We start from the raw sequence: 18,080 nt of genomic DNA on the forward strand, positions 1-18,080 counted from the left end.
ACGCGAGTCTCTCCACGAGATGCATGCATAACACCTACTAAGCAGATTAAATATAACAAACAAGCTTAAATACAGAATATGAACTTAAATGAAATAAGAAGACTTCATTGAGATTTAAGTAACAAAGTACATTCGATACTTAGTACAAAGTTCTCTTCAAAAGAACTATACACAAACTCAAACGACAATTAGACTCTTCTCGCCAAGCTTCTAAGTGTTATACGTGTTGACAGTGGCTACTACCAAAATTATATGTTCACGATTGGCATAGTAGGCAATTAAGGCTACAAGTTCAGTGCTGAATATTCTTCACTACCTGGGGGGCTCTAAAACAAAACATTTGAAAGGTTAGATGAAAATTTCTAGTGATTGGAGTCTTTTAACAAACATTTAATAGATCAATTTCTGTCTTAATGCGTTATAATCATTTCGCCAAATCATGAGATACAAATACTTGTGTTTCATTAATAGGATATGGTCGGAGTTCAAAGTAAATCATTTCAATGTGTTAGGCGATTAACACAATTCAAATCTCATCTTCAAACACTTAGAAATCGAATGGCAAATCATTTCCTTTTAAATCAAGCAGAAATACATTCATCATCATTCATCTTATAATCACAACGTAAAATCATTCTACTTATTTCTTTACATCTTTGTATCCTTTCCTCAGCTCAAGCATTTACCACACTCTTTTACCAAGTTGCAACTTTGCAGAGTAGTCTCAGCGCATTTAGCAAGTTTCATCAATTCCACCATGCATAACGCGTCTTCCAATTTCAAATTGATAACTTGTAGATGGCCTTTTAGGTAGAACAATGGAGCCCAAACACAAGATAATATGTCAACACACGTAGTTTTTATCGCAAATTCATAAATATAAGCAAATAAAACTTTCATAAGTTTCCATGCCTATTTCACCCTGTTCTTCAGTGTTTGATCGCAGGATTATGAAAGAAAAGTAGACATTGAATCATAAGAGGAATGCGTGCACAAGCTCTATGATAGAAAGCTTGTCGAGCGATTAAATATCCCTATACGAGGAACCACATTATCACGCATTGAAGATTCACTAGCACGCAAGAATGGTAGTTGGAGTTGATGTGACTTGACATGACTGAAATTGATGCTAACATGAACAGAATAATAGAAACTTTCTGTCTAAAGTAGTGTATAAAAAGGGCTCCTTACCATATAAAACTCGTCTTGTCTAAACGGACCAAAATCTAGAGAGCTTCATGAGAGTCGGTGGAAAGGACTAGCCTCTTTGCCTTCTGTAAAAGATAATTTCATCTCTTGTCCAACCAACCCTGTAAGCGAGAGTTTAGAGAAATATTAGAGAGAGAAATCATCATCTTTTTCTCCCCTAACTTGTAAAATGACCAAGGAATGCTTAGGCATTCTGCGACTTGGCTCCCCTTTCTTGTTTTCCTTTTTTATTACTTTCATGGTAATGTATGAGTTTCTTGTTGAACATGGTCGAAGGCCTACATTCTTTAATACATTACATCTTTACCCCCTTTCAATCTATCATTTCCTTGTTCACTTGTTGAAGTGTTATAAATAGTTTAAGTTTGTGATCAGTTATTGATAAGAGATCTATCTTATGAGGTACATCACATTTAGTCGAGCTTTACTCCATCGCTTGGTCAGTGCTTGTCGTCAACTGCTTGAGAGGGTAAGTAGTAAGGACATAGCTAAACATGCACAGGAAGGAGTTTGGAAACAAACTCCATTCTGGTGATTAAACCTCCATCATTTGTGTCCTGAAAGGAGAACAATAACTTAGCGCCAAGAGGTTGTCACCCTTAAAAATAAGGTAATATGATTCTTATAAGTGATGAAATCTAGATAGCTAGCATGTAATTCATCTTTATCATTTGCATCTCGATAGGTGAGTAAGTGTGGCTCTTAAGCACAAAGAGGTGTTCGCTTTAATTAAAAGATGGTTACTTGATCTCTATCGCACTGAGGACTACCACATGGCTTAATTGCTTAGACGTGAAGACTTTCCTTCGTACCTTCTTAATACAAGTTAGTTCACTTTCCACTCTACCTACCACTTCTTGTCACCTTTACAGAATCTCTTGTGTAGATAGTAGTTTTACTGCACATACATGCATTTACTTTATATAGAAATGTATACAACCTAGATGAGAAGTAGATATTATAACTAAGATTTGATAGAAATTTCTTGTATTCGACCCTGGACTTTTCAGGAAACCTATCATTTTGCTTACACCTGGGCAAGCGATGGAAAAACTTGTACTACATGTTTATCATTTGGAAATCAGCAATGTAAAGATAGGAGAGCACCTTTTGTAGGATACTCCTATCTCATTCGACAACTAAGTCACACATTTAAAGTTTAATATAGCACATCCCCAAACAAACGTTGCATACATGATACAATCACAAGCATAAATCGCACAACAAGCAAATGACATCACATATCAGATCACACAACAAGCATGAGGCACACTATTTCATATCACACAGCAAGATAAACCATCTCATCCTAAATCACACAAAAAGGATAAGGCATTCCATACGAGAACACACAGCAAGTATGAGGCATTTACATCGCACAAGATACATAAGATCGTCTCATTTTATTTCATCATTTCAATTTATGTTAAAATCTTATTCATTTATAAATCACATGCATTTTAAGAAATGGGAAGCATACGAGAAATCATACAACTCTTAGTTTTCCATAGAAATACATTTAAGGATATGAAACTCATTAGACATCCTTTTATTTTTGGAAAACATTTTAGGCAACTCCTTGTCGGAATCAAGCTTGGGAAGAATCTCTAAATATCTTGAAACTCTCTCAATTCTTTCTTAAGTAAGCTTAGAGTAAAAGCAACTTCAAAATGATCGGTCTTCACCTATTTATAACTCTCATGCCGAAATGATTACTTCTGCAACAGTGAGAATGATCAAATGTCAGAACGCCATGTGTCATTGTCACTTCCTCATCCTTAATTTAGATTGGCAACAAAGTCAAATCAATCATCGACTTTCTTACACGAGGATGACGTCACTACTTCCTGGTGAAGTAAGCTCAAAACGCATAACAATTCCTTGCGATGGCCTTCATCGCGTAGATGTCTCATCGCATAGGCTATTCTTTCCACGTAAAATCTTATTGTATAAGGTAGAACGCCATTAGAGCGTCACATTCTCACAACTTAGAAATTGTTCTAAAATTTTCTTTTTCCTCTCTCTCTTTCAAAACAACTTTTTCTTTTTTGCATGAACCTTAGGCACAAATCCATTCCCAAAGTATAATAGTCTAATAATGTGATAGGAAATAAAATTTTTATATGTTAAAAACTATAATTAATGAACGTGAAAAATTATTTTTTTCAATTTGTCTAAAATCGATCATGTAGTACTTTGAGTGTTTCTTGTTGAATTATTTCTTCAATCTTATATGTTGCAATGAATTTAGAGTAATTTTGGGAAGTACTCATTATCATTTTGCAACCAATAATTTGCTCACTTCGACAAAATTCATTACGACGTTCGATTTCACAAACCACTTTTCGTTACAACCTTAGATTTCACAAACAGTTTAGAGGTGAGAACAATTATACCAAGTAATAGTTTTAACCAATCATCTTCTGTTCCATATAATTTCAAGTTATGAATGATTAGTATTTTCAGCAAGTGTCAATTTTTATTTGAGACATTTTTAAATATAGTAAAATAAACTAAAATATTTACAAAGATTTTTGATTTATATCAATCGTAGACATTGATAGGCTTCTATTATTGTCTGTCAATATGACTGATAGAAGTATACCAATGTCTATAATGTTTATCATTAATAAAATCTGAAATTTTCCTATATTTTGTAAATACTTTATCAAATTTGTCATTTTTTATAGTTACCCTTTTTATTTTCCAATTACCTAATTATTTTATTTTATCTCGAAACAAATACCTAATATTTGTAGTTTATAAACAAATTTGGTTCTTAATAAGGTTAGTTAATTTTTATTTTGCAACGACATAACAATTATAGTTTATACACAAGTTGGTTCCTAATAGGGTGTAATGACCCAACTCCTTATACTAAGTCGAAGTAATTACTAATTTAAAAGATATATAAAATTTGTAAAATTTGGATAAAAAAATAAAACAAAACCTCAAAATTTTCATTTAAAAGCATAAACATATGTGATTAGGGATAAGTATAAAAATAAAATCCTAACTCGGGCCCTATCTAATTTTAAAAAAATAAAATAACAAATAAAGAATAAAATAAAATGCAAACATCAAAATCTGAATTAGGACATGAAGCGGAAGCAAAAGATCCCTATGGCTCGCCACGGTCACTTCTGGTTGCTCACCAGCTTGCCTTTGCCCTTACCTCTGCCCCTGCCTGAAAAATATAAATGGAAAGAGTGAGTATAAAATAATCAGTAAGGGACCCACTACTAGTCCCGCTAGGTGCCTGTTAACTTCCTATTAGAGTCCTGAAAGTGGTACCCAAGAACTGGCACGTTCCCAAACACGTGCAACATGTGATCCCAGAGGAACATAACTGGTCATCGGTGATCCCAAAGGAATGCCTAGGACAATCTGGTCTGTAGTGTACCTGGAGGAAACACTAAGACAATCGGGCTACGAACGATCCCGTCGAACCACTCGAATCATGTCTATGTCAATGCCAGACTAGTGGTCCCGTCGGACTGTGCAGTCCTAAAAAGGTGGTGATCCCGAAGGACGCCCATGTAGGTACGACTCTAATAGGATAAGCTAACATACACCCTAACCATAACATGTACGTAACAAACCATCATCACATCATCAAGTCATATCATAACATCATGTCATATCATCACTAATTACCATGCCGTTATGCAATCTAGTTATCAATGTGCACAACTAAAAATATATGCGACCTTTTAATTTCATTCGTAGGTCTGGTAGTAGAATCTCTTACCTGGAGATTTGCTCAAACGAGTTCTAACAGCAAAAATCACGCTTTCCAAGCAGGAAAGTCCTAAATGGTTAGAAAACACCAAATTTCATAACTTAATCATCAAACGACCAAGGACCCAAGAATTCAGTTGAAATAACTTACCCTAGGTCGAGGTTGCAACGCTTGAGCCCTTAACTGGAGAAATTCCACGCTCCAAAATCACTTGGTCCGAACTGTCCTTTAAGAAAAATAATTTAATTTAACCTAAAATTAAATTATTTAAGATCCAAAAAATTTAAATCTTAATTGGGTATTCCAAAACTCAATCAAGGCTTACCAAAACGGGTGAAAAAGGACCCAAAATAGGCTGGTGGCTCACAGTTAGCTGGACGGCTCGACTAAAAAGGCAGGCGCGGCTCGACTGGGAAGGCAAGCACGGCTCAGCTGGGAGCAGGCGCGATCGCGGCTACTGTTCGGCTCACGGAGAAGGGCGCGGGTCGGGTCGGTTTGCGATGCGGAGCGACTGGAGGCGCGGATCGGGCGTGCGTTTCACTCGGGAGTGGTCGACTGGGTAGGCGACACGGTGACCGGTGGAGGCGCTTGTTGACGACACCGAGGGACGATCGTGACGGCGAGCCAGCGATCGACGGCTTGCGGTGAGGTGCTGACGGAGACGCGGCAACCGGCGAAACGATGGGGATGACGACTGCTTATGAAAGGGCTCGTGTTCCAGTTCGGATGAGATCGACGGTGGCATGGCAGATGGACGACTTGAGAACGAAGGATGGGGGCGGCCCACTGCGGACTGCAGGTCGACGACTGTGATGGAGTGGCGGCGGTGGCGGCTAGGGTTTTAAAGGGGAAACTAGGGTTTCTTTTCCTTTTTTTTCCTTTTGTGCACGGGTCCCTATGCCTATTTAAACACCATTAATAATTCCATATTAATTTCTCTTTCCTTTTCCTTAATTTAAACCAACAAAACAAATATTTTATCTCCTCAATTAAAACCCACAAAATCTCCCTTTTTAAATTCAAAATCAACCAATCACATCAATTTTTTTCCAAATAAAATATCACCATTAGATATTTTCTTAATGTCTAATAAAATCAATTATTCAAAAAAATCACTTAATTCAAAACATTCAAAATTTCACTAACTACACTTAAGATAATAAAATTAAATTCCAAATTTTGGGGTGTTACATAGGGTTTATTATCTTAAAGCGTAAGAAATTTTATTAAATTTCTAATAGGGAAACATTCCTAAATATAACAAACTACTGAAATATTTACGACCCGTGTAACAAAGTCCATAAATTTAGTCATTTCTTAAATATTCTAGATTTGCCCTTCCATCATTTTCTCCTCTCTGCGATTTTTTATCGTCTTCTTCCTCTGTACTCATGCATTTTTTCCATCTTTCTTTTTTTTAGATTTGGGTAACCAAATCTATTTCTTTTTATTCCTGTTTTTTTTTTCATTGTATCGTCTTTCTTCTTTTCTTTTTTAAACATATGGTGTATAAGGAATCTTGAAAAAATTAGTTAGGCATTTAAATTAGAGTAACCAAAAACTAAAAGATTTTGTATAAAGAATGTTGAAAAAATTCGTCTTTCTTCTTTTTTACGCAGATGGTGTATACGGAATCTTGAAAAAATTGGTTAGGGATTTAAACTAGAGTAACCAAAATTAAAAGATCGTGTATAAAGAATATTGAAAAAATCGTTTATACCAAATTTTGAAAAAAAAATCATTTAGATTTGGGGATCGTGTAACCAAATCTAAACGATCGTGTAGCCAAATCTAAACGATTATATACCAAATTTTGAAAAAAAAATTAAATTTGGAACCCCAAATCGAAACGATCGTGTAGTCAAATCTAAACGACCGTATACTAAAATTTTGAATTTTTTTTTTTAGATTTGGAACCCCAAATCTGAACGATCGTATACCCAATTAATTAAACGATCATTTACCAAATTGTGTTACCAAATATATTACAGGCATGGTTGAATGGACATTTTTGGTATTTTATACGGTGGGCCTCTGGGCTTTTTCCATTTTCAAAATTTTTCAATACAATGTAAATATTTGCCACTTTTTTATATTTTTGAAAAGACCCCTTTCTAATATGATTTATTGAATCCGAAGGGTAAGAAATTTTATTGAATTTTAGTAATATATGACATGTCTGCACTAAATCTTCGTAAATAATAATGACTAAATGGTAACAAATTTGAAATTATAGAGATTAAATAAAGAGAAATTTTGATGAAGGAAACAAAACATCAAACTATTTACGGTCTATGTAAAAAAATCCATAAAATTAACCATTTTTTAAATATTTTCGGTTTGTCTTTCCATCTTTCTTCTTCTCCTCGCTACGATTTCTTTTATCGTCTTCTTTTGCTGCGATTTCTTTCGTCGTCTTTATTTTTTTCCTCTTCTTTTTTTCACTACGATTTTTTTCCATCGTCTTTCTTCTTTTCTTCTTTTTTTCGTTGCGATTTCTTTCCGTCGTTTTTCTTCTTTTCCTCTTCTATTTATATGTGGTTTAATTTTTCCATCGTTTTTATTCTTTACCTCTTCTTTTTTTCTTCTGCGATTTTTTTCCATCGTCTTTCTTCTTTTCTTCTTTCTTCTTTTCTTCTTTCTTCTTTTCTTCTTTCTTTTTACATCGTTTAAATTTGGGTAACAAAATCTAAACTATCATATACAAAAAAATAGCAGAATCTAAAAGATCGTGTATAAAGTATCTAAACGATCGTGTAAAAAAAAGTAAACAATGGTGTAAAAAAAACAAATCATTCTGCAAATAAATCTAAACGATCACGTACCAAAATAATTAAAAAAATCGTTTATCCAAATCTAAACGATCGTGTATTAAAGAATCTTGAAAAAATAAATGATCATGTAGACAAATCTAAACAATCGTGTAAAAAAATAATCTAAACGATAGTGTAAAAAAAAGTAAACAACCGTGTAACCAGTTTTAAACATAACCATTTGTATAACCAAATTAAACGATAAAATTAAAAAAATAATTATCAAATTAAATCTAAACGATTATGTACCAAATAAAACGATCATGTAACCAAATTAAATGATAGAATTAAAAAAACAATTGTCAAATTAGATGACTAAATCTAAACGAATGTACCAAATAGCCAAATCTAAACGACCATATACCAAATATATTATTTTACACTATGAATCTATGAGCTTTTTCCGTTTTCAGAATCGTTATATACAGTATAAATATTTTGCCACTTTATTCTATTTATAAAATGATCCCTTAAATAAGTGGTATAATTTATTTGTTTGAAATAATCCGGCAAAATTCTAATTAACGCAAAGAAAATATATGAAAACCCAAGATGAAAACACGAGCAATAAACATAGATTTATATGATAAACTTTTCGATCTCTCACCTTTCACCCCACAGTATAGAAGGTTTCTATTATATAACATTCTCTATGCTCATTTATTTGATGGAATTATTAACATTATAAGTTCGTATGAACAGTTTGGCCAGTCCAAATACTTAAAAGAGTACAAGTATTTTTTATGAACTACCACTTTCACCACACACAAAAAATCTGCGGACATTAAAATCCTTTGATCAATTTTTTTTTAGTGCTCCATATTGGTGGCAGTATGAACACAATGGACCTGTAACTTGGATCCTCTTCAATTTAGCAATCAGTAGGCAGTGTGAATAAAAGAATCAAAACAGCACAAAGTCAAAATCGAATAAACGAATCGGTAAATATTATATAGCTAAGTATGTTAAAACAAACAATAATACATAATCAATGGGCAATCTTAGGATTGCTAATTCTAAACCAACAATAGGCACTACAAATATCCATGATGCTACAACGAATAGAAGTTTTGAATACTCTCCAGCAATAGCTGGATTCAAGAGCTTCTAAACCAATTTACAATGATACATCGGGATATCCAACACACAAAGTGAATACAGTGGTAATATTCACAGATATTACCCCATAGAAATTGGTCATTTGTTTGTGAAAAGCTGAAAGACAATGGAGGAAGGATTCAGAAAGGGCTAACCATTCGTGCCAATCTTATCAATACCTCTGGAACAAGGCGCGGTTTTGGTGGTGCCATAGAATCCTTTGCAAGAGCTTCCTCGTCACCAGCATGTAATATGGCAACTATTTGATCAAAAAGTTCATAATTGCCTCCACGAAATGGATCCTGAAAAAAGATGACAAAAAGTTTCACAAAATGACCATGTAGAGAGATGCAAGAAGGAATCTTTCATCTTCCCAAGTACCACACGAAACCAAGCTAACAATCAACTTTTTTTTTCTCTGTTGAAATATAATGGTTAAGCTCCTCTCCTTTTTGTAAGTTTATATAGGTATACACACTTTTAGTTAAATATATCAAGTCACGAGTTTGTTAAAGGACCTGTAGAAAATAAAAACAGGCAGATAAAAAGATAAACCACCTTTTTTACCCCTTCTCTTCCTAAATCTTTAATGACAATTCTGTGAAAGTCAAAAAACCTAAAAATGGAAATAATGTATTGCATTCGGGTCAATCTTCCTCCATAGCATAAATACAGTGGATAAATTTTAGAGAAAATGTACGCATGAGAAAATAATTATTTTTTCCCTCAAAGAAGTTTGTGCGTGTGTGCACATGTCAAGCTTACGCTGAGTCACTCCTGTAGGAGGGTTACAAAGTACAAATGAGAATAACCAAAAGACAAAATATCAGAAGCTACAATAGGGCCTTGAGGTCAGCTTACTTGAAGGAACAAATCTGTGTGAGTTTTTCCCTCATAGAGAAATAAGTCAGCTTGTGCCCCTGCTTTCCGAAGTGTCTCCGTGAAAGTTTCACTGAAATTTTGAAATTAGCATCTGGAAGTTAAAAGGACAGAACTTATTCATCCAACCATGAGAATATGATTCTATTTTTTTATGCCAAAGCGATTCTTGAAGTTGGACATAATTGGATTCCTTTTACTGGTTTCATACCTATGCATAATTTATATACTAGTATGAGAGCAGGAGGTGATTAGCAAGCATCTATTATAAGATTCCAGAAAAGCTTTGAGATCTTAATAAATAAAAGACGGAACATACTTTTTTCCCTTTCCGTTCCAACTACACACTTACACCGCTAAAAGTATTTTTTTTTTTTCACATAATCACCCATTTATACAAAATTAAAGGTTACAACCACTTGCACCATTCCAAAAATTAAAGATAATAGGTCACTTTAAATATTTGATTAGGGTTCATTTGATATCAATTCAATAAGAGAAACAAACTAACCTGGCACCAAATGGGATTGAATAATCACCCGTGCCGTGGAAAAGAACAAAAGGAGGTAAACTGGAAACAACATCACTAACACTAGGATCTTGGATTCTTATTTCCGGGGAAAACTGGGACAAAGATTCTTCACCTTCCATTATGCTACAGAGAATAAAAGTGGCTCAAATTGTGAAAAAGAATAAGTTGACATAAACCAGTCAGTTAATGAAGAGAAAATAGACATTTTGAACCTACCTCAAAAAGACAGAACGATATAGACCCCTACTATCAAAGTGATCAACTAGTTTCAACAAGTTATACCTGTTCACAGAATTCAGAAAAGAAAACTTAAGTACAGGGTCCTCATCCATGAGCCAAATAAGAAGGAAAATTGCACAATAATCAATAACTGGGACTTTATAAAGTAATGAAATAAAATATGAAAGAGCAATGGTCAAATAAAGGTGTTTCTACTACTTTCTAGCAAGACTACATTTTGATTAATGAACTGTTGTGAATTCAGTCCTCAAATATATAGGCCTCAGCTTTTAAAATCTATATAACGAACGGCCTTCCCCTTGTCCCCTCATATAGATAATAGAATTTGAGAGGAGTTACAAGATTTATAAACCACTGGCATGAAGAAGGATCAGCCACCTGGAGGCGTTTCAGTTTATATCATAACGTCCCTTGAGCTATATTTTGGAAGGAAAGTAAAAGAATTTACCCAGCCAAAAGCCAATAAAAAAAATGATTATAGAATCTATTGAATGGGATGAATTTGTTGAAGCAAATAAATACGAAACCAAGACTTATGTGGAAATAATAGGTACAATGAGGGAGAATATATAGAATAAAAAAGAAAAAGATTTAGGAATTAGGGTAAATCTTTCCATAAATACCCTATGGGCCAAGCCCCAGAGATGAGAAGTTAGAGAGGTTACACAACCACCAGCCATTTTTATTACAAAAAATCCAGAAAAGTTATGGACGTGTAAGGCTCAAATTCTCCTCACCCTATTCTATTCAATTCTGACTGGCACTTTCTGAAGCACGTACAAAAAGTACTTCATCTAAGTGGTCTTTATAAAAGAAGAGAAAATATAAGATTGGCAACAAAGCATGTGATGTCCAATCATAGACAAACGAAAGAGGCTTGGAATTATTGATCATATAATTTCATGGGAATTCCTTAACTGCCACAAGAAAGACACAGTTGTAGAAAATTACCCTCCAGATAAACCAAAATAAGCTTTTATTTGGGAGACGCTCCAATCTACACTCTCTCCTTTTCTGGCTTCGTTGATTGCTTGATTCAAGAGGGCACAAACAGAAATATGTGCACCAGCTGATTGTCCCATCAGAAAGATTCTATTAAGATGAGGCAAAATAAAATAATAAGGTGGTGAGCATATGATGAAGGATGAAAGAAATGAAGAAATCATTCAGTCACCTGTCCAGATCTCCTCCATAGTCTGCTATATTCTGGCATACAAATGAAATCCCTTGAGAAACATCTTTCACCATGTCACTGATTGTACCCTGAGGAAAGTTTCTGCAAATTACAGAGTTATGAGACTAAGATAGAAAACCAAGACACGGTCATAACAAGGACATGTTTACTAAAATAGCACTCTTCAAGAAACTATTATTTCTATGCCAGAGAAATTTGAAGTTCCCTTATGCATTTATAGAAACGAGTTTCCTGTATTTAACTCTCAAAATTTATTATGTCAGCTAATTATGCTTAACAATCATTTGACACGTACCTAAGAAGTTTCAACTTATATTAACTTCTAACAACTAGATTTGACAGATATCCATTGTACTAATAAATAGCACACATGCCCAAGAAACTACTAGTATTATTTGTACAAATAGATTTGTCAGAGAAAGTGTCCAACATGTAGGACACAGATACATCACCCAAACTAAAGGTCTAAGTTTTCTTAGGCTAATGCATGCCATTCAGACAAGTTTCTTGTACCCATCATTCTTCATTCAAATAAGTCTAATAGAGAACCATATAAACCACCAGTCTCCCCCCTGCCCCACAGAAGAAAATAATATTAACAATAATGAAGAAAGGAAGAGAGAGAAGAGTTTAAAAAGTTCATCGTAGTAATGCTTGAACATAATGCATTACCTATAGTCAATGGAGGCTACAATGACGTCTCTCTCTGCCAACTGCAGTCCTAAAAGTGCTCCCCATGCTTTATTCCTAAATCATTAACAAATATTAATATTATATTGCCAGATAGCGAAACTAAGATGCAAAAAGAGCTTCCATGAAGATAATTAAACAAATCAATTTACTATGTCGGTACATAACCTTTCAAAAAAAGGTGGTTTGGCCATTTTAGTTTTTTCATAACTTATAAGGTTGCCGAGGATGTAAGTTTTTCATTCCCCATACCCCATAACCCACACCAAAAAGAAATACCTCTTGGAGAAAATGTTTACAAAAAGATGGAAAAGAATATAATTATTATGTGGTTATTCCAGCTATAGCCCTTCTGAAGAAAACTTGGAAAGAAATATTATTTTTGAGTATCTTGACTAGTTATCTTCAGGATTCTCGATATTTTTTCCTTCCTATCCTCCATTTGGATCACTCAAAGAGCTTTTGAAAACATTCTTCTCTTAATTAAGGACAACAAACTAACCAGTGTCAGAAAAGTCTAAAGAATAAAATCATGTAGTGTATTGTAGTAATAAAATTTTATAGCTTAGAAAAAGAGCATTTGTAAGACCTGAATGAAGCCAATGCCAAAAATCATTTTAGGACGGACATGCATAATCATCTAGTCTACACTTACCCAATAATCCAAGCTCCACCGCTAACAAATATTACAACTGGTTTCTTTTTATCAGTATTTGTAGGTAGATACAAATCCAAGCTGAAACATCATCCAAAACAAGAAGAGAAAAAAAGTCATGAATTGGATAATGGTCAACATAGAAAAAAGCAGACTTAACAATTACCTGTTGTAGAACACATACCTATTTCTCGGTTGAGTTCCATAAATAATATCTCTCCGAACCTGACTTGAGAAGTAATAATCATACATAACTGTTGTAAACAAAAGGTAATCAGATATGTGAATTTATCCAGGACATGCAAATGTTTCCAATAATAGCATTTCAGTAAAATTTCTGTAAGTCGAGATGGCAACATTTATATGAGGTCATGATATTTTCTTTCTTTAGACTAACTAAAATGTTGAAATGAGTCCAAAATTGCAGGTTGTGTGACCACATTGAATTTCTGTAAGTCGAGATGGCAACATCAATGAATTTATTATCAGAGAAAGTCATGCATACTTAAGTTTCAAATAGCTGATCAACTTATATTTTTCCAACAAATTTTCTATTATAATAATTATCTTGGATTTTGTTCATCCTCTCACTCCTCTCTCTACATGTATCTCCCTTTATCCCCCTTCCTTCCCCCACCCCCTTCATTTTTAAGTTTCTTTTTTTTCACAGCTAATTTGAATTCTCTGAACAATTTGTTGTAAACATGATAGCCACTATCCAGCCAGAGGGCTGCTATGATCATGAGAGTATACAAACTCAGAAAACTGTCCAAGTTTAAAGTGATTTCAATATAGTTCATTATACTTTACTCATTAAATACAAAGTGTATCTATCCCTCGCACCTGAGTTAAAATCTTTATCCTTACCAAAAACTGAGTAATCAAGAATATTTGGTACAAAACAAATTGGATAATTCTCATCCATTTACACATAAGAGACAGAGACGCTGTTTTGAGTAGAGTATTGATGTTAGAAACATGATTGTATAGCCTATCATCTGTTATGGGTTGGCGTTGGCCCTAGAAGATTATTGGTGCAGAGACCCCCTTTGTCTAACAGATAACAGAGAATTATTAAGTGATCAATTTGTGCAGCTACTAGTTGAGTCTCCTTTTACACTATTTTTTTTTTTTTAACTTCTAAACACGGTTGAAACTTGTAAATAGTACATAAAGTACAACATGAACCTCTCGTTTCCCATAGAAAAGTCATATAAGGAAAAATAAAGAGCAGGGGATGTTATGAACCAACCAGCATGAGATTGATCTAGTCATGGAAGGGCTAAGGATTATGAGAAGTAACCCTAGACACCATTTTCTTACAAAAGATTTACATACTACAAGCTTCATTAGATTAAATATCATAAAACTTGACCATCGGTCGAGTGAGTTTACTCAACGTACAAAAATGATCATAAGAACGAGATTGATAGCTAGAAGGTGTTATTCAGAAGTTAGTGAGGAAGGACGTCAAAGAGGGAATGTGGCCTTCACCAATTTTACAGGCTACGGAGGAAAGAACATGACTAAGTTGAGCAGAGGCTTCTATTGGTGCTTTAATTTGTATTCCCCGCACGCAATTTTATATTAAAGACAACCAAATTCTAATAAGATTTTACAGGACAAAAAGAACTGTTCAAAGCAAAAGACACTTATGCAATAAGTGGTCAAAAAAATACCTTGAAGAAAACCGGGCATAAGAAGGATGGCATATACTGCAAGTGCAGTTAATCGTACGACCCACCGGTACCCTACCCTGAACGAAAAGAAGGGATCATGATACAGGGAGAGAGAGGACGAGCCCATTGAACAAGCAAAACTAATATTCATTTCGTAAAGATTCCATAATTAATTTAAAATTTTACCGATCCTCCTGTTCAAACGAAAGAAATTAATAAAATAAGAGATTCCATGATTAAAGTGATCCCCAGGAGCAGAAAGCATGAAACTATAAGCTATGATATAAGATCCTTTCCATTATAGAAAGAAAATTTGGCATCCTGTTAGGTCTTTGCAAATTCTAATTACAGGAAGAACCCGCCGCAAATTCAGGAGATAATCCAAGTCATAGTTACATTCACCACTTAACCAGAACATTCAGGCTTCCAAATAATCGACAAAAAGAGATGGAGAGCAGAGAGAATCCATTTCCACATTACCCAAGAGATCGAAGGAGAGTGAAGCTCAGGCGAGTAATGAGAAAGGTTTCCGCAGCTGCATGGCCAAAATCTCGACTAAAAGACTGCTGACGCCGTAGCACTTGGGGCTTTCCAACGCCGAGACGGCGGCGCAACTGGTGGTGGAAAATCCCAATCGGATAAGTGAGCATCCTGGAAAGCAGAGGGCGAGTCTCGGTGGAATCATCCTCGTCAAAACGAATCCCTTGGCCGGAAAACTTGACGACAGGGCGGAGCCGGTCAGCCGGAGCCGCCATGGACGGGCGGAGGAGAGGACGGAAGGGAAGGCGATCCGAAGGGGAAAACGGGAGGGGGGAATTAGAGATTCAGATTTGAAAAATTGGAAGCAGTTTTCACTTTTGAGATCAAATGGTCTGAGTTTGGTTTCAAAATGGAACAGATTGGAAAAAGCTGTCAGATTGGAAGGGTAAGAAATAAACAAATAAAAGAATGGGGAATTTTTGGAAGTTTCAAAATTCGAATAAGATTGCCACGTGTGCAATGCCTATGTGGCATACCGAATAATAACGATCACTTTGTCTGATAAGACACCCATTTGATGAGAGTCCCTTCAAAATTTCAAACTTCATATTCATTATCATTTGTTATTTATCATTTCCATATGCTTCTACACTACACAATACGCTGGGAATTGGATTCTTATAAATTAAGGTTTTTCTTCATTATTAATTACCTCAATTTATTTATTTTTTCCTTTTTTTTCTTTCATGGACCATACATCCTCTAATATCAAATTGCTGTGGATAGTAAAATAATAATAGTAATAATTTAATATATTTACGAAATATAACTAAAAAAGAAGTCAAATCAACTACAAATAATTTAATGAATTTTACTGTATTTTAAAAATAGTTGTAATATTTTGTCAAGAATGTGAGAAGAACGGTCCATTTAACTTAACTAGAAAAAATTATATTTTTAAACAAATTATTTATTTTCTCTTTTGATAAAAAGTAGTACTATTTGAAAATATTTTGAAATTATATTTAAAATGATCATCAAACATTTCAATTTTCTAAATGACTTATTTTCAAATAAATAATTGAAAAGTAGAGATGCACATAACATTTTTCTCTAATTTATGAAATGATTCAAATAGAATGATGGATTCATTTATTTGTATGTATGTGAATAAATTGAATGACAATAGCAAATAGTTGAAGGTGTGAGATGATGGATTGACTCATACATCAGTAGCCGATCCAAAATTTCATGTACCTCATAAATGAATTCAAACTTAAAAGACCATGCAGTTTTAAATTTGTGTGTTTATATACTTCATAAAATTAAAACAAAAATGTTTAGTAGGTCCTCAAAGCTTTTATATTTTTATTTAATAAATTCTTAAAAGTTAAAACTTCGATTTTGTGCTAAAAACTAAATATTAAATTGAAGACTAAATTTAATGAATAATTTACATAAATATAACAAAACTCAAAAATATTTATGGCCTAGGTAAAAGAAATAAAAGTTCATGAAATCGGTAAAATATTTTTCATAACTTTCAAATGCATCCTTAAATATCGGAGAAGATCCGTCACTTCTATTTTTTTCTTCTTTACAGTTTATTCATCTTCTTCTAGATTTCTTCATCTCATCTTCCAGATTTTATTTCTTCTATTTTTAAACGATTTATTCTTCTATTTTAATCTCCTATTTTATCTTTACCATTTTCGACAAAATTATTTGATGCTACTTCATCTTTCTCACATTCGAAAATATCAAAATCGTTTGGCTATCATTTTGACATGATCTAAATGGTCATTTATAATTGTCAACACCATTGTTTACCATGTGGTCAACATGATCGTTTAAATTTGAATTATTTTTCTCATCATTTTAAATGAATTATACGAACTCGTTGGCATGATCTAAATGATCGTTTACCATAGTTAACACAATTGTTTAGCATGGTCGACACGATCGTTTGATTTGAAGTTTTTAACGATAATTACATTGGACTACACAATCGTTTAACATAATCAATATGATCATTTTCCATGGTCAACAAGATCGTTTAAATTTGAAGTCTTTTTCCTATCGTTAAAAGGAACTACACGATTGTGTAAATGACCTAAACAGTATTGGATCGTTCATTTAGATTGTAGTACACACATTCATTTAGAAGAAAATTACTCGTGCGCGTGTATGGTTGATTTATCGCGTATTGACTTGAGCATTTTTTGTATTTCTCATTGTGAGGCTATGAATCTTTTTTGTTTTCAGGATTGTTATATACGGTATAAATATTTTGCCAGTTTATTATATTTTTTAGAAAACATCAAATTTTATTTTGTAGCGTGAGTAGACATCTTTTAAAAATATATTAACTAAAAACTTAAAATTTAAGGTTGAATTAACAACGAGAAAATAATTTGTTTTATATAACGATTAATTGTTAAATTATCTTTAATATTTCTAAAATCTATTAAATATAATAATTGAATCGATGTGTAGATTTAATTGACATATTGAAGAGGCTAGAGTGAAAATCAAAAGTTCAGGGATGTATATGTATATGTGTTGCATTTACATGAAATTTTAAATATACTAATAAATGATATTTATATTAGAAAGTATTTTTAAAAATAAAAAATAAATTAAAATTATATACAAGCTATAGCAAAATTTTGGATTCTATCGATAATAGAAATAGACTTCTATTACTGTACCTATTAATACCACTGATAGAAGCATATCAGTAGTCTATCAATTTCTATTATCGATAGAATTCAAAATTTTGCTATAGCTTGTAAATATTTTATCAAATTTGCTATTTTTGACAGTTTCCCTTTATATTAAGTAGAGAAATTATTATGCAACTAATTC

At 33.4% G+C, this 18,080-nt stretch overlaps 1 protein-coding gene across 1 annotated transcript; it reads right to left on the reverse strand.

Moving 5' to 3' along the window:
- Window positions 1-8,694: 8,694 nt before the first annotated feature.
- Window positions 8,695-15,665, reverse strand: LOC103500145 (isoprenylcysteine alpha-carbonyl methylesterase ICME). Its single transcript, XM_008463354.3, has 11 exons — window positions 15,213-15,665; window positions 14,733-14,809; window positions 13,238-13,307; window positions 13,054-13,134; window positions 12,381-12,455; window positions 11,688-11,789; window positions 11,465-11,605; window positions 10,490-10,555; window positions 10,253-10,396; window positions 9,724-9,814; window positions 8,695-9,164 (listed from the first exon to the last, which is right to left on the reverse strand). The coding sequence occupies exons 1-11, from the start codon at window positions 15,485-15,487 to the stop codon at window positions 9,003-9,005; spliced, it is 1,284 nt and encodes a 427-aa protein (XP_008461576.1). The 5' UTR covers window positions 15,488-15,665; the 3' UTR covers window positions 8,695-9,002.
- Window positions 15,666-18,080: the final 2,415 nt, after the last annotated feature.

Source organism: Cucumis melo, chromosome 6 (genome assembly GCF_025177605.1).
Source record: "Cucumis melo cultivar AY chromosome 6, USDA_Cmelo_AY_1.0, whole genome shotgun sequence".
Lineage (NCBI taxonomy): Eukaryota > Viridiplantae > Streptophyta > Magnoliopsida > Cucurbitales > Cucurbitaceae > Cucumis > Cucumis melo.

Excerpts from the sequence above, each read along its gene's own strand:
- LOC103500145 (XM_008463354.3), bottom strand. The coding sequence starts at position 15,487 with ATGGCGGCTCCGGCTGACCGGCTCCGCCCTGTCGTCAAGTTTTCCGGC. Across the intron at positions 11,606-11,687 it reads TATGGAGGAGATCTGGACAG|AATCTTTCTGATGGGACAAT; the intron begins GTGACTGAATGA and ends TCATCTTAATAG. Across the intron at positions 9,815-10,252 it reads TCAATCCCATTTGGTGCCAG|TGAAACTTTCACGGAGACAC; the intron begins GTTAGTTTGTTT and ends TCAAAATTTCAG.